The 24,925-nt window shown below is 39.3% G+C and overlaps 1 protein-coding gene across 2 annotated transcripts in view; it reads right to left on the minus strand.

Moving 5' to 3' along the window:
* Nucleotides 1–15,853, minus strand: part of agap3 (ArfGAP with GTPase domain, ankyrin repeat and PH domain 3) — a 121,998-nt gene extending 106,145 nt beyond the window's left edge. Inside the window, exon 1 of one of the 2 annotated variants that reach the window (XM_040020231.1) lies at nucleotides 14,986–15,853. In XM_040020231.1, coding sequence (XP_039876165.1) covers nucleotides 14,986–15,355 — 370 coding nt within the window. In that variant the 5' untranslated portion in view covers nucleotides 15,356–15,853. The remainder of the gene's footprint in view (nucleotides 1–14,985) is intronic. The other variant, XM_040020240.1, reaches the window with a different exon arrangement.
* Between the last annotated feature and the right edge of the window lie 9,072 nt (nucleotides 15,854–24,925).

A 24,925-nucleotide genomic window follows, 5' to 3' on the forward strand; every position in this document is an offset into this window, starting at 1 on the left:
GTTAAAGTGGGATTTTTTAATAGCAGTGTAAAATACTGTTTGCAAGCTTAATCTTTGACAGATATTTATCAGATGGCAAGATAACAGCCCAGCTTAGTTAAATCTCATCAAAACATCTGTAGGCATCAGAGATATTTACATTATCTTTGCTTGTGCTCTTCAATCTCCAGTCCTTAAATCAACTAGTTAATTCTGCATGTAAGCCATCTACTTATCTACCACCCATGGTTCACCTGATCTGATGAAACTGCACAAAATGAACTGCCATGCATTATTTGACATAATTTCTTCTTCAACAGGAGCCATCTGAAGACCCGGTAGCGCTTGAGGGTAAGCCTAAAAATCAGTATGCAGGCCCCTGGTGAGCCATAAATACACAGTGAAGTTCGACACTAGCATACGGATGCCCGTCCCTGAGCCTGGTTCTGCCAGGAGGTTTCTTCCTGTCAAAAAGGAGTTCTCCTTCCCACTGTCACCAAGTGCTTGCTCATAGAGAGTCATCATAGCGACTTGGGGCAATTGTTGTTGTGATTTTAAGATGTATAAATAAAACTGAAATGAACTGAATCAAAAACAAAAAGGAAGAAATACTTTTATTATGCCTCAAGTGTTGATTAGAGCTGTGACTGAAGAAGGCCACGTTGGATTTTCAGATTTCAAATTAGTCTGGGAATGGCTTATCTAAACAATTTCCACAGAAGCTCACATGTAAAAAGGACAGAAGGATTGTGGCAAAAAATATTTGTGTCTAAACTCAGTTACCAATAACAGTAAAGATAACAATAAAACTCAAAAGGAAATATATTTAAATTGAACTGTATCTGTCAAAGGTATTACAGGGAATGAGTTTGGGCTTTTGGTGGGTAGGGGTGGGGAGTGGGGGCACTCTATTTATCACAGAAAACTCTAACAAAGAAAATTATTGCAAACAGAAGTCAAACTCGAAATTGAAACTATAGCTTGATTTAAATGCCCAGACCAATTCCCTACTGCATGAATATACAGACACAGTGGGAAGACGATAAAATACTAAACATTTTATAATATTCTGAACACGGACTATTTCAATTTTACAGCATTTAAGCAATAAAAAGGTCCTCATAAACAAAGGATCCAACAAGAATGTTAGAGTAGGTGTTATTTTCTCCAGATGGACACAAGAGGAAAGATATTCCAGTAAAGCTCCATAGCAACAACCAAACAAACTGTTCCCATCTTGAGAAAAAATAATAATAATTATATATATATATATATATATATACACATATATACATATATACATATGCCCCTCCTGGTTCCAGTGTATGTCCAATAACTCAATAACTCACAGTCATCTAAACCACTCCATGTTTGGATTTGCATAGCTTCCCTCGTCCTTGAGTCAGTGCAGACTGAGGCGTTGCATTGCTCAGCACGGATCATATGCAGCAAGAAGAATTTTCAATGAGTCATCAGCACGCCAGTTAATTCACACAGTGCATCATATAATAGCCTGCTCGGTTCCTCCTGCAGTCAAGTAGCTGTGTTGTGAGACACAGTGACCAACAAAATACATGAAGTGGAAAAATTCAAGCAACGACCCATGAAAGGAAAGTAATAAACAGAAAGTGGAGGTGTCTGTGAATCACTTTATACATAATTTAGAGCACAAAATGGTTTGCAAGGATCTTATATCCTAACGCTGTTTCAAAACCATAAGGAGAAGGGGATTTATTGATTATCAAGATGTTAAGAGATTATTTTGTGTTATTTGGCTCATTAACTAACATGCAGTACAACTGGACCAAAAACTGCCTGCAGCCAGTGTGAATCTGGCTGTCTGGAATATGTGGTCGTCCAGTGACAGCCAGGTTGCATTTCTAAGCATTTCCCTGCTCATTACCCAGTGCTCCATCCACCTGTGACCTTAAACAGAAGTAAATGGATATAGAAGGCGAATGATTGAATGCATGTTTAGGGTTGACTGAAAGGTTAAAATATCTCTCATGTGTGATTGCACAAAGAGTACGGCTGAAAATAAACCGGTGTGGATGTTTTAGAGAACAAATACTGTGCTGAATTATATCGTCTATCCAAATATACCAGACCAGCAGCACAGGCTCAGACAACCACAGGTCAACCTACCCTCAGGGCACTCTATCTGATGAGATCTGATTCTTTCTTTGTCAGAAATGAGGATGTCTAGTCATGGACTGGCTGCAAACAAAAGGGGTCTGAGGCAGCAGCAGCAGGGGCAATTATCTGCACTGAGGCTATAGAAGTATTGAGAGCGTGGAGTAAAAAAAGGAAATGGTTATAATCTTGGAAAAATGGTGCAGACTGATTCTTGCAGACAAGCTCTCTGAAAGGGCTTCTTAGACGGCAGTCTAACCCCTACAACAACAACTCCTGACCTTCTGCTAGAATATGACACTACTCTAGCACCTTGTCACTACTCCTCAGCAAAACTCCAAACACATCCATCTCCTCAGGCTATTGAATTCAACAGACACCCCTCCAGGTTCAGTGGCAAAGGCTCGCGTGCGGGGAAATTCACACATCCAACAAAAAAAGAAAAGAAAAGAAAACACCAGAGGGACACCACAAACACACACTCTCATGCAGACCTACTCCAGCCACCTACTTGTGTTGCGTAACGCATGCCACTGCCTACCCATGCACCAGCCGATCTGCACTACACTCAGCCACCGACGTAGATGCATCATCAGAGCTCGTACACTGCTAAAGCAATATAGATGACTTCTTTGTCTCTCTTTAGAAGACTCATTTTACAAACTAATACAGGCCCGCACTGCTGCTGATGCTTAATGACCTGTGCCTGTCCTGTCGGTGTAAGCTGAGATTTCAGTCAGATGGACTCTTCCCAAACGTGACATCTGACAATCCGCAAGGGTGAGTTTGGCCAAAGGATTTATCTTCAAAGTGGATCACTAATCATGCCCAGGCTCTCACTCACAAGCCCACTAAAGGTAGGGTCCTATTTACTAAAAGCCCTATTGGCATGAAGAGACCACAGAAAGATTTGTTTTATTGTGTTAACAGACAAAATGGAGCTTTGAATTAGTCTAGGCTGCGATTAGCTGCCAGTTTTTTTAAGACCAAATCTAGATTTCATGCCAGATTCTGACACAACAATAGAAACCTTTTTTTTAACCGCAGAAGGTCTCTTGAAGCCAAATATGTGAAAAGCCGCAGTTTAGTAGAGTGAAGGCCTTCAGAGACACAAACATTAGTAACACATATCCACTGGCCTAAACATATTTTGTGCAAGTGCTTGCAATTGGGCAAATAACACAGAGCCTGCAAATCAGCGGTGCTAAGAAAGAGGTGTGCAAAGGAAATAAAAGCCTTGTAAATGTCTTACAGAATTGACACAAATTGCTCACTATGCTTTAATACGGCAGCAGGGTGCATCTCTAGACACCAGTTGGTCCAATTTCACAACAGAATGGGCCCAAGAGCACAGCAGGGCGTGAGATATACTGCATGACAACACGAGTGTCATAATTCTTTCTTTTTACCAGTGCAGTATTTTATTTGGGGCCAGCAGTTCGTTCCAGAACGCGATCACAAAATCGAGGGAGAGCTCATCTTCAGAAGGAAAAAAAGAAGGAGAAAAAAACGAGTGCCAGGCTGCTGAACAGTGCACTTTTCACGCCAGACTCCTCAATGAGGAAAATCTCATCATCCAAACCGAAGCTATTGAGAAGCTGCACTGACACAGCCCTGAGCGAGACTCTGAATGGCTTATTTCAAATGGGCACTGCAGAGTGTCTCTTCGCAGAGAGGACGATACAGTCACTCCGTCTGCAGCACTGTCTCGTATCAGAAACGCTGCATTTTTAAGAACAGACCAAATGGTGCTCGGCAAACACTGTAGCATTCTGGCAATTCTGGTCTTCTTTCTCCAAATCTCCATAGAAACATTGGTCCTAACTGGCAGCTTATTAAGAATATGACACTTATGAATGATTTCTTCATATTTTACTCGCTCTTCCCATCTGCTGTTTGGCATCGGCCTCTCGTGTCCTGGCATCTTGCGGCCTTCCATAATTCGATTGAACCCTGAGATAAATATGCCAGCTTTCTGCCAGTAACTCTACTTTTTTCACATAGGGAAAATCTCCTACCACTTATTTTCATGATTTATGTATATGGATGGAGAATACTGCAGCCAAGAAATCATTAAGTTCCAAGCACACAAAGAGATATTAACTCTTTACCCTCTGGACACGCCTGTAAATCGAAGGCTTAGCGCGTAATTATGACCTTAAATCCACACACGTAGAACGCATTAAGGTTACTACTTTTGTTCACCACAAGTCATTATTTACTTCTGAAATGGAAAAACTTTCAGACTCCAGTTTTCCAGAGAGTTCCACAGGAAGTAGATGTTTGCCGCTTGGATGTCATCTCTTATGCCAAATGGTGCTGACTCGGGAGTAGACTGCGATTGTGTTCCTAAAGCGACTGCAGCACATGTAGCGCACATACTGTACCACATGACATGAGCACAGGTCATGGCCGGAGGGACCCAGCAGTGGAACAACTTTCCACAACTGGAACAGTTGTGGAAAGCAGGAAGCGGGGATATAAACAGTAAATAGGGGCTGGGGGGGGGTCACATTACACTTCCTCCCCAGTTATTCCCACAGACTAAAACATCCTTTCACAACAAACAGCTCTGCAAAATTTTGTTATGATTCACAAAACAAGTGACCAAAATATCCGAGCTGATCCAGACTTAAGCTGAGTAACAGATGCTTCAGAACAGATGAATACTTTATCAAAACCAACTGTCCACTGGAGCATTTTTCTATTTATTTATTTAATTTTTTTTTTTTTTGCAATTGTGGGAAAACACAAAGCCAAAGTCATATTTGAAACAATCAGCAGCAGAACAAACTAGAAAACAAACACCTGGCACGTTGCCTGCCTGGGCTGTTTGAAGACAGGGAAGACGAGGCCAGAGGACATGTTGGAACACCCTCAAAACACTGACATCTACGAAAGGAATGTAGGACCTGAGTGATAACCCTTAGCTGGCGCATGTTAAACAAGCTGTACTGACAGGAGGACTCACTTCAGAAAAACTAGCGCTGATAAGGTTTTCCCAACTACTATAAGTTCAATAAGAAATACAGTGAGGAAAAGTGATATATAAGGATATTCCATTTACAGCAAATGTCACAGTGCCACACACACATCCTCCCTTAACCACTACAAATGTGCCTCGTGATCCTATTTTAATGGTTGCTAAGGCAAGAGCTAAGTATTGTCATAGAGAGCGGATTTTAAAAGTAAAAACTGGTTTCTTTGTCAGTTTTAAAGGGATATTTATGAGGAGGATTTGCAGGCTTTCAGGCAGAATGGGTAGCAATAGCAGTAGACAACAACACAGCCCTTCCCCTCCTTGCTCAGCAGGATCCATTCACACCACAGTAACTTTCATGAATAACCCAACCTGCCTCATGTGGAAACAAACAAACTGTCCTTGAAGACTGACTTAGACAGAAAAACTGTGACACGTCCCTGAGCTATTAAGGGAATTACATTGAATTTCCACTGCCCTGCTGCCTTTAAATAGTCTGCACATTGTCAATTACGTGACTCTCCAAGAGGAGTAACTAACTTATAATTCCAGAGCTGTCTTTGTAGCTCTGTGCATGCAATCATACACTGCACATTCACAGCATCACATACTGTGTGGAGCCACACTTCCGTTATCCAGCATTGTCCTCAGTAAAGAAACTGGGCTCCCCGGAGGCCAGAAAAGTCCCTGTATCACATTTCCCTTCAAAGGAGAAAAGGCGACTGGGTCTAATTTCCTAAAATATCACGATAACTAAAACAAGACTCTGCTTAACATATCTCCGCTGGCTAAACTGATGCTGCAGCCCAGGTTGACTCAATTTGATTTGATGCCACGATTCTCTATTCATCCCCAATTAAATGGGATCTGAATCCTGCCACAGTTGAATTTCCAGAGACAAACTGGTCTTTTATTCTAAGGACACTTCATTCTTCTCCATGATCCTCTCTCCATCCCAACCTGGATGAGGACAGAATCTTCCCACAGTTAGTCACGGGACTGTTGGCAAGCTGAGGGGACTTGGAGGCATATGCGTCTTTCCATCTGTTGCTCACTCACTGCTTTCCAAACCCCTTCCTCTGTCAGCAGCCATCTGCTTCCAGCCCTACCCCACTGGCAGGAAACATGAGCACTTCCACCATAGGATATGGCTGCTGCACAAATTCAAAAAAAAAAAAAAAAGAAAGAAAGAAAGAAAGAAAAAAGCAATAGCCTATGGCTAATTTCATTGGCCAACATCTCAAGCTTGAAAAATAATGTTAAATGGCAAAATTATAGCCATCCAGAGGCAATTTAAGGGTAGTTGTAGGGGTCCAGCTTATTTTTATTATCTCTTTATTGGCTCTTTATCTCTGAATCAAAAGTTTAATCCATGAAAAATTAGAAAAATGAAATATGAGGTGAAATATCCCTTTACAATATCCTAAAGCAAAAGCTGACATGATGATGATGCTTGTTTTCCCTTATCAATACTACAAACTCAAAGCGGCATATTCTGAAGATTTCAGTGTTAGAAAATGGAAAGTGCCTTTTTGTGTTGTTTCCTCAAAACGACTTTATCGATTAATCAATCGTGAAAATAGTTATTTGACTGTGAAATAACAAAACCGCTTCAAATCTCTGGGGATAAAATGACTACAAACTTTGGTGAATGTGAGGGTATTGCTCTTTGTTGTACGTAGTCTGTCATCTGAAATTTAACTGAAAAAGTCACATCTTCACAATTACACAATATCCCTGAAGCAATAAAAAAAAACAACCATACTGATCACCATATATCCTAAGAAAATTGGTAATTTTCTCCACTATGTTACATATAAATCTAATAAAGCTCGCTGCTGAACAACTGCAGATTCGTGCTTGGCTGGGAAAAGCGCATCTCTTATTCCCTACCGAAAACCCAGTTATTCAAAATGAACTCAGCTAAGAGATTCAATGGCTTTTCCCTTCAATAAAACATTAAATCAGAACCGACAATGCCACGGTTCGACAGAGGGGGAAAAAAACAGAGGGGGAAAAACATCTCTTATAAACTCTCTATTTACAAGAGATTGTGTTGAGTAGATTCCAAATTTTTATTTAAAAGATTTTTTTTTTAAACTGACCAGCTTAGTCTTTTTTTTTTTTTTTAAAAAAGGCATCCATCAACAGGAGAGAGAGAACCTTTGTTCAATGGCACAATGGAGGACATTCTGCTGTAGAGGATAGCGTCACATTCAATAAGCTATGGTGTGGCAGCACAGAGGGGAGAGCAGGGCTGATACAGAAATGGCACTCTGACCCCACAGACCCACCGAGCCCTCAGACCAAGCCTCTGTTTACAGCTTACCAGTTGAGCTCATCTCTGCTGACCTGCGGTCAGGAGTCGAGTGCAGCATTATTGTGAATTTTAATGGGGCTGTCATGAGCGTTTTGAGGCTGCACATGACAGAAATCGTAAAGGCCGATCCCGCACAGAGAGCCGTTTGAGTCTGAGGCATGTGCAAACCCTGTTATCTGGTGAGCATCTGTCGGGGAGGGGGGGGCGCGAGTCTGTTACTACTACACTCTGAAGAATAAACCTGTGACGTATATTTGACGAGAAGTGTTGCTCGAGGATTAAATATGCTTGAAACCTGATACTTGCCGTGCACAGGGGTGGTTCGGTTCAATTTCTGCAGATCTGACAATGTCTTCAAGTGAATGGGAAATCAAAAGAAGAAGAATACTTTATTAATCCCCACTTGGGCGACTGACATGGGAGCTTCATGCACAATTGAAGCGTTCAGATCCTCATTACATCACACCAACAGACTTGAGTGAAAGCTTGACAGTGGTGTTGTAGGCCGCTGAGACACGAGTTACAGCAAAAGAGTCCTTTCTATCTACAGTCGCTGGCTTGCTCTTTCATCCAGCACAGATGTTTCTGATGTCTCTCTCTCTTTATTTGAGAAAGATTCACTGCAGTATCAACATACATCAGATGTAAAGTGCAATTTGGACATTTAAGCCAGTATGACCCCAAAAGTAAGAGTGTGATGCTTGGTTTAGCTTACCATTCCTTGCCCCACTTAAAGAGGTGAACTGGGGCTGCTTACCAAGCTTAAACATGTAAGGAGAACACAGCAGCATCCATGAAGCAATATCAAAGAATTAAAGAATCAATAAATTTCCATTTTCTCTTTTATTTTCATGAATCTTACTATAATAAACAAACTGTGATTATCAGCTAAATTCTACAATAGGAGTTTAGCAATCAAACATAGCACACAGGTATATCTTAGGCCCCAGAAAGAAGGGGGGGGGGGGGGGGGGGGGTTCTCATCTATATCAGATACGTTGCATAGCAACCACCTGGCTAAATGCACCTGAACACCTCAGAACTCTTTAATAGCGCAACAGTAACATCTAATTTGTATCTACAAAACTTTAATTATGTGTGATTATATTATGATATCATCATTTTCCATAGCAACCACCTAAAAATGGACTAACATCACAGACCTAACAATACTGCAGCATGGGCATGTGCTAGTAGAATAAATAGACAAGATAAAATGTGTTGTAAACTTTGGAGAGGCTGGCTGGTTGCTTCTACAATAAGGTGGGCTAATCGCCCCCAGGCTTCAGCTCTATACTTGACAAGACAGGCATGAGAATAGCTATCAATCTTTTGATCTTACTTTCACTAAGAAGGCAAGAGATTCCTATTTTTTCCTACAAGAAATAATAATAAGGCTCCTCAAATACTTAAGCGTCAGCAGCAATTGGATTAATCTGCTATCCCACCTGCAAAAGCAGTAAAAGCTTCATTGTGCTGCTCTGACATATTTTAATGACTATGCTTAGTGGTTTGTTTTTTTCTTTTTCTTTTTAATTTATAGGCTAATTGCAAATCTGTGATATATTTATTTGAACAAGTGTGAAATTCTGATAATTTATGTAAGACCCGAGTTTTGCTGTGCAGTTTATTTGTACAGATATTTGTGGATCTCTTGGCTGGATCATAAAAGTTTTATCTAATTCATTTTAACACCACATCCTAGAGACAAAGTTTTCTTTTTCTAATAGCAGCTGATCAATTTGTGTTTCGAGAGAGGGAAGTGGAAAACGGGGCCACGGCTGAGTTTATTCCACGCTTCACAGATGTATTTATGCGAGGGTTTTATTTAGGCACAAGATCTACAACTAGTAAATACTTACTGAGCTACTCTATAAACAACAGCATTCCACTTTAACAGAAATTTACACTGACGTAGAGCGTAAGAGTCCCAGCTGGCGTTATTGACTGACATTTTCCAACTCTATGAAAGTTTCTTATTCATATTCACAGATATGGTTTTGAAATATAATGAGCACATTGTGGAGATTTCACTTGCCAAATGTAGCAGCAGCATTCGCCTGACACAGATGGCCCACTGCCCAGTTCACCCAGTTGAATAACACAAACCCCGCAACCACACACACACCTTACACTTTAAACCTCTGCTGAGCCGCATTTTCATGTTTATTTAATGACCCTGTGACATATCATGATTCTCGAATTAAATGACAAAAACAGTGTCATCCATAACTCACTACAGGATGGCATCTTGCAGTCAATGGAAACAGTGTTAGTTATGATTTTACTGTTTTACATGTCAGTGATCAGGAAGCAAGATTTATTATTTTCATTCTCTGCTTGTGATTAGCGGATGAGCTCTATGCTCGTGCTCTTCTTGGCGATTGACTACAAGAGAGAAGCAGTGTGTACTGGGGAGATGCTTAGGTGCCACACAATGCCAACAGAGAGCTCTGAGGCTTCAGTCTGTGTGCTTTTTGTATCTCTCTGTGTCATCCCTATTGCTATTTGAGCACACAATAACCCATTGTGCAAGCTTATTAGTCCTTTTCTTGAAATCCCAAGCACCCCTCTTGAGTAGCAATAGATTTAGGTGGCTGCCCTTGCTCTGACATTGGACTGCCAGTTGGAAATATGCTATATGAGCTTTTCCAGTTTTATGAAATCCACTTATAATTCGAGATATAGAATAATGTAAGGACGTTCTAGCACTTGACCCAAGGAAATCCCCCAGTAATACACACGGGTCAATGCCCCTAAATCATAACGTGCTACTCAGAAAGTGCAACGCCACCGTGAGATTAAAAAAGCAGGAAGGAGTCAGACCACTTTGCTCCGTCTTTCACTGATCTGTGCAATTCTTGTCAGTCTAGAGGTGATATTTAAATTTCACAAACCTCCATAATTTTTACCCTGCAACTGTCCTTAGAAAACAAAGCCCTTATACAAGATAGATTTGATTAAAATGTAAATTAGCATCAATCAGCATTTCCTTTACGAGTAACACTAAAGATAATATTTCTAGGGCAGAGCTTTAACTGAATTTCCCTCTACACTCGCACGAATACCTAAAATCATCACATGACAGATATCATCTCTGCAGCTACATCTCCATATATCAGTTATCGGAATTATATTCTTCTTATAAGTCCAAAAACATGATTTATTCCCTTAACAAACCTAAACCTAATGTTCCTCAAGGTCCTGGTTCACTGTTGAGTCGGTAGAAACTACATTTACAAACATAAGTTTGTCCTATGTTGTCTTCATTTATGTTAATGAGAGTGTGGGGAGTGAGTTGGAGGGTGGGGTGGGCTGCTTTTAACTATGTAAAGCACTTTGTGCTACATTTTTTGTATGAAAAGTGCTTTATAAATAAAGATTGATTGATTGATTGATTGACTTGCTACGTCAAACAAATAATTTTAGCTCAAATTCAGTTTCATGCCAGATGCCTGATTTGGTATTCACAGGCATGTTAGCTGAATTATCACTGGTGCATTAAGAAGAATAAAAGCAACATTTAACAGAAATACAGGATGCAATTATGGCTACAAGTTAACAGTACATATTTTGTATGACTCCATGTTTTGTTTAGCCTGCAATCAGCTGACCAATGCAGTGGTGCAATCATCGGTCTGCAAACAGCTGTTGTACCTTTATGTTATTTCGCAGTGAGGCTTTGAGGCGATCACTGGCAGGAGGGCAGCCTATGATGATCATCATTGTGATTATAGATGAAAAGATCCATATACTCCTCTGTATAAAAGATACTCAATAAAATGTTAATAATTAGGCTGTGATGTGATAAGTCACCTTTTCACTGTAGAGTAGGCTTATACGTATGTAACAGCAATGAATCGATTACTGCAGACAGTGTGCAAATCTTCACTTCGCTGTAAATATGAGCTTGGCAGTCAGTGTGCTTGCCTTTGAAACAAATACTCCACATGTTTCATGTCATAACAGTTAAAAGCTGGGTAATTTATCCTCAACTGAAAACAGTTTAACCGACACAAATGCTAAAAACATTTTAGGGATTACGCACAGTAATCACTCACGAAATTGATAAAGATTGGGTTTTCCACACTAGCAGCCTCACTGTCATCATTTTAGCATTAATCAATGAAGGCCAACAGTAACTGCGGTTTGGGTCGCAGACAATTTATCCACAGGGGGCCCAGAAATCCCAGGTTCTCCATTTGTTACGGCTCTTTTGTGTCATTTCACACTACAAATGTGTTAGTAAATTTGCACCTCTAAAATACATCTAGGCTCTGTATTAGTGTATTATATATAATCGCTACTGATGATGTTTTCCTACAAAAGCTGGAATTCATCAAGTTACCACAAACCTATTGATAAACAGAGAGCCTTGAGCCAGATACTATTTCAATATAGGAACCCCTCTGTGGTTCCCTGTGAAAAATGTAAGGAAGCTGCGTATGTGTATCAGTACAAATGTTTTCCCCCAGGCTCTCCAAACTGGATTCCCGGCCATGTTTATTCCTGTGTCTCGGATTAACAGCATAGCGTCTTCAAGATTTTCCAACTACTAGTGCTCACAGCCATTTTGCTTGCATGTATTCCCTGGTAAATTGTCCTAGCTCATCATATATTTCCTACTAATTCTAATTCAGATCAACTTCAGTTGCGATGTTCAAACACGGCTCTTTAAAATAACAAAAAAAGGTAGAAGAGGAAAAAACAAATTGAATGGTAATCATAGCAACTGTAATGTGAAATGGCTTCCAGAAAGCAAATATCAATCACCGCAAAAGTATCACCATGCATGGCGAGACATCATCACATAAAGGCCTTATTAATCAACAAAACAACAGGGAGACCTTAGTATCGATGGGAATTCATTTTGTAAGGGGTGTAATTTCTATTCACTCTTTTTTCAGCTAAATGCACGAGCCACTGGTTCCTTAGCAACAGACTCTGCAATGATGCAAGATTGAAGAGGACCAGATCTGCAGTTTCACAGTGCAGGTGAAGAGAAGTCAACCAATGTCTCCTGTTGCAGATTTTCAAAGCTCCTTAAAGTTGTGGTTATTAGGGCGACCATATCTTATTTAAGAGAATGACAAAGCACCATCAGACCACTGCAGTGTCTCATCAGAGGGATGCCAAAAACGCCTTTTTGCTTCTAGTGCATGCTGAGAGACATCAGTTCACTACAGTTCTGCATGAACAAAAGACAGTTAATCCTAAAAATGCTAACAATGTGCTACATTAATTGATAACTAATAAGCTGAAGGGAAACATTCAGTTAATATCTGTGCATATTCTGTTGTTAGGTGTCAGATTTTCACAAATGTCTAAACATATTATCCCTGTTTATCATTTGGAATATGACCTTCTAAAGCATCAGCACTAGGCTTCTAGTCAAACATGCAGTGCATCATAATGATAAAGCTTTAGAAAGCATGCTTCAATACAACTGAAACATGCACTGTACATTAATGCAGCCCATATGGCATGTTTTGAGAACAACAGAAAGGTAGAACCAATATGCATAAACTGGTCGGCCGCATTTAGTTAAATGCAAACATCCTCTCTTAAATTTACATCACATTTGAAAGCCTTGTTATTTTCCAGAGGATGGTTTAATTGCATCATAGGAAAAGCAGACTTTCTTTAGCTGAAGGAAACACACCAACTTGAGAGAGAACAAATCCACAACAAAAGTTGTGCTCTGCACCACAAAATTGTCCCTTGAATGCTTTCCATATTTATGACAGCCAACAGGGAAACAGCACTGAAACTGCCTGGCTTGTTTTGCTTTGGGTCAAGTGTTCGCTTGCCTTTTTAGGAAAAAGAAACAAAACATTTGTATGATAACTGACATCTGAATAGACTCAGCAATAACCTTTTTTGACTTGTAAAAAAGGTACATCTGAGAGGTAACTCGCTAAAGGCTCCAGTGTTGTCCCATCAAACAGAATAAAGGCATGTCTACATTGAAAAAAAAATGAGAAAATTATGTAACCATCCCAAAGCAACAGGAAAATTAAGAATATCATCCTTTCCTCAAAAGGCTGAAATGAGGCAAGACAGGCCAACCAATTAATTTTCCATTTTCACATGGAGATGATTTTCCATTTTCACACTGAACCTGCTCTAAAAACCAGACACACCGTATAATGTTCTGATCCTGCTTTCATTTTTATGGCAGTGACCAGTGCCGTGTAGTGAAAATCCAGGTCAAAACCCCCAAAAAGTCTGTGCAAACACATTAATCCATCCATAGATTGGCCTGTGCTTCTAATTAAACTACATATATATCATAGCTTAATGGTGAGTTCACAAAACTTAATGGGAACTGTAGTTGCATCATGCTGTGTCATAACCACGGCTATATTTGTGTTTTAATGAAAAACTCCAGTCAAATATGAACAATAACAATGTTGTAGGATTAGCTTCCATTTGCAGTTGTTCTCTCTTCATGATTTCTGCCTTAAACTAATTTCACAAATTCTTCATACTCTTTTTCCTATTCTAGAAACAGAATTTTAAAAGCACTGTTGGGTTTTTATTTTTATATTATGTATTTGTTGATTCATTGTTAATTCAGCCTGTATTTTGATTCTTTATATTTAATCATAAGGAATGAGTCCAAATCCAAAAAAAAATGTGCACTTTCAGAGACTTGATCTTCCAGACCTCTGAGTTTTGATTCACAGCGATTTGATAAATGGTCGTGTGAGAAGGTGGAGAAGCGCTTAAGAATCTGCTATCATCATTTCAGATGTTTATATCTGACAGTGCATCTTCTTCAGTCGATTTTGTCATGATGTGGTTGATTCCCACATACAAGGCAGCTATGTTTTACAGCCTCTGTCATCCTTTCTTTGGCAGGTCACAAGATTTGGAATTGACTTCCAGTGCGACAAGGAATATGCCCAGGAGAGGCTTTATAACCAACCCAATCATGTCTATCACCATCTGTAGTGGTGCATCATAATGTGTTCTCTCCTTTTTTACCCTGACTGCATGTGAGTGTTGAATTTTGCCTCTGCATTGTTGAGGACAATTACTACTTTCACAGGACACGTGATCTCACATTTGGAAGCCTCTTTTTCACGTGAACTCAATATTAAAAAAAAGAAAAAAAATCTCAGCCCATTACTGGAGGTCAGCATCAGATGGAAAACAAGGTACCCTTTGGCAAATGCCATTAAGCAGCAGAACTAATTTTGGGGGGCTAATTACAATTGCACAGGCTGTCTCTTGTGAGAGCAATTGAAGAGTTTATTGTTAACACTGCAGTGCATGGGTGCAGTTCAAACCGCGAACAGGACTATGAGATCAGCTACGCCCCCAGCCTCAAAGTGTGATTGTTGACACTAGGCTATGCACCCAGGGCAATGTTACCAATGTGCATAAAAGAAAGGAAATGAGGACCCCCCACACCTTCCCCACCCCCCACTTCAAAAAAAGAATGGGGGAAAAAAGAAAAACACACGCATACACTACACCTCCTTTCCCTGAATCTCAATGAATGAAAAGCACTAGTCGAAATAGGAAGAAAAAAAACAAAAACAACAGTCATTCCTCCTTTACTCACCTTCAATGGAAATTACGTGTTCTCTGATCTGGTTCTGCAGTGCCAGGTCATCGATGCGCTCGATCAGGTCGTAGATTGCGTAAATGTTCGGGTGGACAGACTCGAACCGATGGATCTCTGCCCGGATGGCCGCTGAGTTGGACAAAACAAACTGCGAGCCGGCCGGGCCGGGCTGTGCAGCCTGGCCCGAAACAGTCCCCGAACCGAACTGACCAGCCCCTGAGCTTGCAGACGATCCGGATCCGAACTGGGACGGGATAGACTGGGGCACTGGGACGGGAACAGGCGCCGGGACCGTGCCTGGAGTGGGCATGGCTGGCTGAGACTGCTGCGAGATACCGGACACGGGGACGTTCGCCTGAAAATTCATCTTCTTCTTCTCTCTCGCTCTCTCTCGCTCACTCTCTCTCTCTTTAGAGCTACTAACTCTTTTACAACGGCAACACAAATAATAAGCAGACTATAATTTGGGATAAAAGCGATGCGAACAAAAGAAGTCCGCGCGATTTGATGGTCTGGAAAACGATCGGCGCAGAAGCATCAATAGTTGGTCGCCTATTGCAACAAAACGCGGCTCATATTATTAAAACTTGACTGTGATTCATTTTCCGTTATTGGCCAGATCTGTCCAGGGCCCCTTTTCTGTTGCTAACAAACCCGCAATGCCTACCACTTGGACACTCCTATGGGCAATAGCGCTGTTTTGGTCAAAGCCGATTTTCCTTAGTTGCTATGTTTGAGGCAGACAATGGGCTAGGCTTCAGCGCGGCGCCCTGGTCCACTGCCTTGAACGCGTTGTTTCTGCGCCGAAATGAAATAGTGTTTAGTCCTCTTTGGTCCAAGTGGTCCCTGCCCAGAGCCCTCCTCCGCATGCTGAAACGTCACCCATCACGTAATTGTACTTGAGAATGGGGGAGGGTGTGATTGGATACGGTGGAGGGAGAAAATCGCAACGTGCACATCATCGTAATAACCTACCTGACAGTTATGCAAGCCCCACACTCCCCCCCCATATAATTTTCTTTACCCAGGGTTAGTGCAAGATGTGAAAGTAGATTCCGTATTTACATTAGCAGTCACATTGCGGTTAGTTAGTTTGGGTTTTCTTTCGCATGAAGACCTCAATCTATTTTGTTCCCATGCAGACCTACACATTCACACGTTCACACTTGTGTGCGCGAACGTGGACACTCAGACACACACAAGATGTTATTTTAGACTATAGGACTTCTTTGCACCATTCTCACTTATGTTACATAGTAATGTTTACTGGCTTGTAATTCCAAAATACCGTTTTTTCTTTTCAGTTTTACGGATTGCAACAAAAGCAAGTTTCAAAAACACAAGGGAGAACAGGCCCGAACACAACAAGCCTATAGTTTATCTTTTGCAGTTGCTGCAGTCCCATATTGTTGACATACCTATGCAGCCATATAAGGCAACAACAACAAATTTTTAAAAAAAAATCATAAGTAAAAAATCCTTCATCTTATCCCATGATCTGCATGTTTTCTGTTGTTTATATCACTTCCATTATAGAATTAGATGAGGTGCTCTTATATGGCTCACAGTTGTGATTTCTTCCCCAGTAAGAGGAAGAGGCAGAGTCACCTGCTGGCCTGAACGCACACTACAACAACAGCTGTTCAAGGCCAGATGACTGTCACTGCCAGTCAAGGTCCTAATGTTGTTGCAGCAGTGTGGTGCTGCTGATAAGGATTGACTGAGCACTGCTAAAAACAAAGGGCATGGATGCAATCTGGGTGACATCGCACGTGTATGTCAAGTGTTTTAGGTTTTTGATGCAGGGAAGAAAAACTGTTGAAAACTGAAGTTCTATATCTAAAAGTAAATGTAAAGCTATTCAAATATAATACAGGAAACATTAAAGTATTTCAGTCTCTCAGCTTCCAGGAAGCATGCAGCAGTGCAGCTCTTTTTCCATGTCATTAATAATACACACTGCAGTAATCATCCTTTGTTATTTTCCCAGTGTGGCAACTGAAAACATGTATTCAGACTAGAGATTAATATTGCTTTTGAATCAAGTTATGTTAAAGAGACATAACTGCATATAATCCAGAAAATACCAATATCACAATTTTTTGTTCAGTATTATGAAGCTCTAATAGTTTCTCATGCAAGCCAAAAGGTTGGCATTTACTTAATGAAAACCATGCTTGGGATATTTTTTTTCACCTGATCATGTATATTTCATGTATTATGTAACCAAACCTGTTGTATGATAATGCACATCAATGAACAGCTGCAGTATGACACATAACTTTTTGTTCTTCGCAGCAGCAGGATCATGTCTCAGCAATTATAAATTCAGCAGCGAGAGCAACCTGCTGTTTTGAAGATTAGGATCATTATTATGAGTTTCATGAGGAATTATGTTTTTCCAACAGAACAACTTGCTTCAGCTGGGTCCTCACATTGATGAGGAAAACCTCAGTAAATTTTAAGAATCCCTCTAAAGATACTAACAGTATTTCCCAGAAATCCACTGTAATAGATTATAATACATGATTAAAATGAGGCGGGGCGGGGGGGTAAAAGCCTAGATGCTTCTTTTTACTGCACATGTGTTATCTTCAGCCTTCTGCCACCATCTGTTGACCAAATATGGAACTCCTCAGCACACATTACTATGCCCATCCTGTTACACTCCATTTTGGTGTAAACGACATTTATAGCAACAATGATTGTTTAATCTACTTGTCACTCGTCGGTTCATTTCATAACAATGTTCCGTTTCCGCATTAGCATAATGATGACAATTACCTGCCCTGCTTGTTGATAAGCACTTTTGATAAATATAAAGCAGCAGGGAGCAACATGTTAAATTTGGTGGAACTGAAAATAGATTGATATTCACTCAGCACTATGCAGTTGGCTAACTTCCCCTTTTGATTACATGAATTATGCAGGTAACTCTTTGGCTTAGAATGTATGGACTCACTCTGTGGCTGGCACTGCTATTTGCCTTGCATCTTTTCATCCGAGCAATTTGTGTTATAAGGGAGATGACACAAGAACAAGCCTCCTGCAGGGCTTTCCTTTTTGGCAAAAGTCTACTTAATAATAACTGCATTATACAACAGGGCACCAAGTGTGTCTTATTAAACAGCGAGGCCATTTCTCACAATCAGAATGTGCAAAATGTAAACATTTACAGCAATATCTCTGCATTTTACTTCATTTGTTTCATCAATTTAATCTTTATTGACTGTTATGCAAGTTCAGGGTGAGCAGAAGCACAAATATCCACCTATAGTACACAAATAAAGATTAAGAGGAATAGAAACTCAGTGTATAACACTACACGTGACCTTTTTTCAGTTTGAATAAAGCCATTTTCTGGAATTAGTTAAATATTAACTTTAAATTGTTTCACAGTACTGCATAAGTTGAACTGATTAGATAAATCCCCTCGCTGAATTCCTTCATTTCTCACTCCAAATGATCTGCAAGAGTCTCAGAGAGCTGCCCCACTGCAATTGGAGCTGCCGTGAATATTAGAATAGTCAAGCTCTATGTATAAAACCTTCTGAATTATTGATTTTCATTTTTACTTGCAAGATTAGGATCTAATTTTTTGCTTCCAGCTACGTTTCACCCACATCATTAAGAAGTTCTTGTGGTCTAAACCGTAGGGTTTAGATCTAAAACCACGTAGCTATAAAACTATTTCAGAGCTTGCACAGGAATGCTGATCAATTTGTTGACAAGACAAGATGGAGCCACTTTTAAATGAGCACTATAAAACATTTTCTAGCAATGCACCATGTACACTGTAATGAAGTTATATTAATATTGATCACATAATATACCCATTGTTTTACACACTGCAGATAGCAGCTGTGCTGTGGAGTCATAACATCCTGCTAGCTAAATGCAGGGAAGCTTTCATACTTATTAGCTAAATAATTTCAGTCACTGATTTCCTGCATATTTTTGCAGAAATATTTTATATTTCTGCATACACAGTATAAATAGATATTGTGTAATTTAGTAAGTTCAAATGTCAAAATGCATGAAGCAATGATAAATTTGTGTTAAGTCTGAGTGTGAAGTGCCAGTCACACCCCTCATTCAACCTTCATTCATGATGTGGTGTGACATAAAACCATTGTGGTCACGTATAAGCCAAATACGTCATACTGAACTTTGTCTTTGTTTCTATCTTAGCTGGTTATCTGTGTTCTGACTTGGCATCTCCTCTGTGAAAAACTAAATACACACCATGATTCAGTATCTTATTGATCCACCTTCAGCAGAAATAACTTTGAGTAATCATTTTCTGTATAACTTTATCAGACTCTCACACTGACACTGAGGATTTTTTGTAGGTATTCATTTATGCACAGCTATCTTAAGATCCCAGCACAGTGTTTTATTCAGGTTGAGATCTGGATTTTAATAATGGAACATCTTGATTCTTTTTCTGTTTTTTCCCCACCCATCAATAAGGTGTTTGTGCTGATAGGCTGTGTTTGGTTTTCTCCAAACATGGCGCTGTGCATTAAGGCCAAACATCTCATTTCGGTCTTGTCTCTTCTGTTGAAAGAACATTATTCCTGAAATCTCATGGTTTGTTCAGATACAACTTTGCAAATTTAAGCTTTATTGCTATGTTGTATTTAGAGAGAAGAAGCTTAACATTTAACTTGCTGATTCGGGTTTGTAGAGTCTGAAATGTAGGTCTTGGGTTTTTGAAGCATTGTACAGTCTGAGTGTTATGGTCCCTCAGTCCTCCCTGGCTTTCTGTCTCTCTCCCTTGGTTTTCTGTAGTCTCTTCTTTATCTGTCCTCGTTTGTTTCTGTCTGTGTTGTGGATGGGACTCATTGCGGGTTTCTTGCTTTGGCCAATCACATCTGTGACGATGATCTCATGAAGCAGCTACTACTTAAGGTAGTGGTTAAGGGTCATTGTTTGCTAGATTGTTGAACTACCTAGTTAGGTCTTTGCTCTTGAGTCTCTGGCTACTGTGGATCCTCTGTACAGACCCCTGGATTCCTTTCGCTGGAGTGTGGTCATCCTAACTCTGAGATTAAGAGTGTATTGCCTGTAAATGTTGGATGAATGGATTCCCCTCCTTCCTGGACCCCCCTGGAGGGCTATTCCACGTCTGCATTGTGTAAATATCTATCCAATATAAATAAACGCATTTAACTGTGATCTTCCAAGTCCTGTGCCTGAGTCCGACCTGCCTGTTAGCCTTGACTGACCTTACTGTGATGTCAACTTCAGGGAACAGTGCAGCATTGTTAAAGCACACTTGAATGCTAAAACCTTTGCTTTTATACAAGTTCTCACAGTTGCTGATAATTGGATAATGAAGTTGATTTCATTAGCAGCACTTGGCTGATACTTGCCCTCTAGTCACCCTAATTCCAATGAAAGCAGTTACGTTGAACAGAACCACACACACACACACACACACACACACACACACACAAAAAAAAAACAGAACAAAAAAAAGTTATGAATTGATTTTTATGTCATTGAGTCAAATATTTGGTTCCCTGCAACCAAGCCAGAGACAGATTGACTGTCTGCCTGATCTCAACTCATTAGGTGTATAAACCAAAGCTGTCCACAGAATCACTTTCTTTCATTGCAACCTCTCCACCACTATGGGCAAGATGAAAATCCTATTAAAGGATGTCAGGGACAAGATTGTAGACCTGCACAAGGCTGGAATAGCTATGAGACAATCATCAGGAAACTCGGAGAGAAGGTGACACTGTTGGTGTGATTATTCAGAAAGAAGAAATATAAAAAAAACACCATCAAACAACCTCAGTCAAGATCTTGCCTCATGAGGGGTGAGTGTGATCATAAGAAAGTTAGTGGATTAGCTCAAAACTAAATGGGAGAAGCTTGTTGATTATCTGAAGGCAGTTGGGACCACAGTCACCAAGAACATTACTGATAACACACCTAATTGCAATAGATTGAAATCTTGCAGCACTCCTGCTCAAGAAATCTACACGCCTGCTTTAACTTTGCCAGTGAACATCTAAATGACTCAGAGAAAGTGCTGCGGTCAGATGAAACCAAAATCTAGCTGCTGTGTTTGGAGAAAGACAAATGACTCAAAGTACAGTCAAGCACAGAGGCATAAACATTATGTTTTGGGGCTGTTTTTCTGTTTAGGGTACAGGATGACTTCACAGTATTGAGGGGCCAGTGAATGGGGTCATGTACCATAAAATCTTGGACAAGAACCTTTTCCCCTCATCCAGAATACTAAAGATGGATTGTGGATGATCATCCAGCAATGACCCAAAACATACCACGGATGGAATAAAGGAGTGTCTAAATAATAAAAACATTAAGGTCATGGAATAGCCTAGGTAGTCTCCAAACCTCATAGTGTTAGGGATGGCTGTGTGGCAGGCAGGGTTGGACCCAAATGTAGGACTCAAAACACATGAATGAGCTTTATTGCTAAGCCTCAGGGGAAAAACTTGGAATACGAATACAAACTAAGAAACAATGGAACTTCGCATTGAAATACTAAACTACATTATGGGCAAAGAGAGACCGAGACAGTCTATACACAGATTGATGAGGGATCATAGACTAAAGAGACAGAGGAAGCAAAACTGAACAAAATGCACAGGACAAGGGACCACCAAAATAAAACAGGAAGGAACAAACACCGAGACCAAGATAAAGACACACAAGCTTCACATAGAGAGAGAAAACAAAACACAGAGAGAAGACCAAGAGAACAGAAAGGGAACACAAACGGAGATAAACAACCTCTAATCAATTGAAGGCACAGAACATAATCATAATTCTATAACACAAAGCCAGGATGTCAACAACACTAAATAGAGAAGTGTAATACAAAAATAATCAAAACTACAAAACCCTTAAACCTCGCCAAAACTCAAAACGACCATGACACATAGAGATGGTTTGACATCACACTGAAATGAATACAAATAACATCACAGACATCATGAATCTTTCACGTGAATTTCTAAGAGAAGAGAGGGAATTTGAATGCACAGCTTAATGAGTTATTAGTATGCACATGACTTGACATCATTTCATGAGCTAATTGAAGTAATTGCTGGAGAAAGACGTGACTCTCATTTAAGTTTGGACCTTCTTGGGTGCCATCCAAACACATCAGTTTTAACTACCATCTAAGGATGTAACCAGTGGAGCGAAGACATCGTCTGGCCTTGCTGAGCACGTGCCTCGCAGAGATTTAAGATAGTTCAGCTTGGACCAGCACAATGACCTTGCTGGATATTTTGGAGGATTCTTTTTTTATTCCAGTGCAAGTTTCTAGTTATAAAAACCATTTCAAACACAGTAATTAACACCAATGAATGAAGGTCATAATTTTAATAGAGTTTATTTACAACAACAAAAAAATCCTAACTTGGTATTGAATTGTTTTGCCAGTCAGCACATTTGGGCTACAAGAAGAAGCTTTCTAATGAGTATTTCTATAAAAAATATAAATGTATTTAAAATCCTGGTTTCATGTTGCAGCACATAAAGCTGTCTGTTTTCTTATAGCATGTGGTGACACCTAATGTAACACACTTTAATTTGAGAAAACGTCAAGATGATTCTGTAATATGTAGGAGCAATAATCTATAAAAGCATGCAGTAGGCACAATGGCAGAATGGTTAGCACTGTTGCCTCACAGGACGAAGGTCCTGGGTTTGAATCAACCATCTGGCCTGTGCGTTTCTGTGTGGAGTTTTCATGTTCTCCCTATTTTTGTGTGGAATCTCTGTATACTCCCTCTTCCTCTTACAGTACAAAAATGCAGTTAGGTAACTGGTTATTCTAAATGGCCAACAGTTGTGAATAGTTGTCTGTCTCTCTATGCTATCCCTACAACAGCAACCTGTCCCGGGTGTGCCCTCTCTCTTGCCCTATGGCAGCTGGGATAGGCTCCTGCCACTCTGAACTGGAAGCAGAACAAAATGGATTGATGATTTTATGGTTTTTGTAATGCTTTTAAAAAGTTTTTACAAACAAAATTAATTTCTGTAAATCTGAGAAACTTGTGTGTTTGTACATTACTGTAACCCAAACTTCTGTTTGGCGTTTTATTTAACATCTCAAAAGGCCTGGGATCATGTGCTTTTATCTGTTTTATTTGGACATTGATATTTACCTTAGAATAATAATATAAAACAATGTAAAAATGATGTCTATGCTCATTTTTAATGTTTTTCAATTTTAGCAAATAACCAGACTTGGTTTACGTGGGTTAAGTCATTCCCATATAAAAAAAATTCTCTATTGTCAAAACTTGTAATGTTAAACAGTACAAATAACTGTGTCTCATTTACACTGGAGAAATTCTGCTCACCATTAAAGTGTATAGTCATTATCTGAGGTTATGATGGTCTGCAGGGAGAAAACCTGATTTAAACTGAAGCACTGTATGGCAGTGTGAAAGGTGATAACATGTTTTCAACATATTGTTTGGTTGAAAAAAAATTCCTGTGATATGGCGACCTCTAGTGGGCGTTTGTCTTAAAAACGTCACAGAGATTACAGAGTTTATTCTTCAAAATGAGAATTTATACATTTTAAAAAAATGTAACAGAAATGATGCAGCGCAGTTTGGTTGGAGGTGCCTGTATCAGATTTTTTTTAATGCATACTGTCAACTAATTTCAATAAACCTTTGCTTATATTGTGGATCACTGACTGTTAGCATGAAACAAGGACTACTGTTAGCTGAATAACTCAAATATCTTTGTGAAATGAACAGAAATTGTGTACTTATATAAGGCTTTGATCTCATCATCATCGGAGAGTAAAATGTTAAACATTGCATAACTAATATGTCTTCTTTTTGTTATGGTTGTTTTAAAAATAAAGAAATTGGGTAAAGATAGAAAATGAATCATCACAGACTGCTGTCCACAGAGTGCGATCAGCAGATACGCAATTAAGGAAAAAACGATTTGACTAAATGTCGGACAAAGTCCGTTCCTTTGCTTTTTCTTTTCCCGCTTCTTAAAGGCGCATAAAAACAAGCTGTGTTTACTGTATTATTTATTGATTTTCTGATTATGTTCAGATGTTATGTAAGACGGTGTTCTATAAAGTCTTATCTTCCATCAGAGTTGGTGATAAACTTAATCCCCAAACTACCTTTTCTTTGCAGCAGTATCATGCACACACTGCAGCCTTAACCACACCCCTTCTCATGTTGCAGCAGATTGGGGGTTTTTTCTCGTTTTTTCCCAGAATACACCTGGAAAAGTGCAGTGACGAATGCATACTGATGGAAAATTTAGCAGTAGGTTGAGAGCATACTTTTTAAAACTATTCAGTAAGAATGCACATTTTGGTTTATTCATTCGTTCATTTTATTAATTCCATATAAATATAGAAATATATACCTAACTTGAAATTTTGAGACAATAAATTACATTTTTGACTCGCCTCTGCCTGACAATTATTTATTTATTGAATTATTTATTTATTTAAGTGGTGGAAACAAGTAAAATGTTGCATTAAAAACAGCACAATAAAGTAATTAAATAGTAAAACTGTATTTATAAAACTTATTAAAAAAGTTATAAAACTTTTTTCTTTAAAACTTTTGATAGCATGATTTTACAACAAAAAAGAAAGCATGGTAAGCCAAACATAAGTAAATACATAAAAGAAATGAAGCAAAAGTTCCTCATCATTTCAAATTTAAATATGAAAAAATTAAACTTTGAAAATTATAGAAAAAAATACACAAGAAGTAATGTGATAAGGCCAGTGAATAAGTTACTTTAAGAAAAAGTTTATCTTTGTGCTGAAAATACTACTGTGGTGATAATAAAATGTTCAGTTTTAGTATAAATTTGTCAAAGGTAATAATAATAATAATTATTATTATTAATTTATTATTTAAAAAGAGTCAGTCCTCAGTCTGAAACAGGA

The sequence above is a fragment of the Simochromis diagramma genome, unplaced genomic scaffold (genome assembly GCF_900408965.1).
Source record: "Simochromis diagramma unplaced genomic scaffold, fSimDia1.1 OVJJ01000205.1, whole genome shotgun sequence".
NCBI lineage: Eukaryota > Metazoa > Chordata > Actinopteri > Cichliformes > Cichlidae > Simochromis > Simochromis diagramma.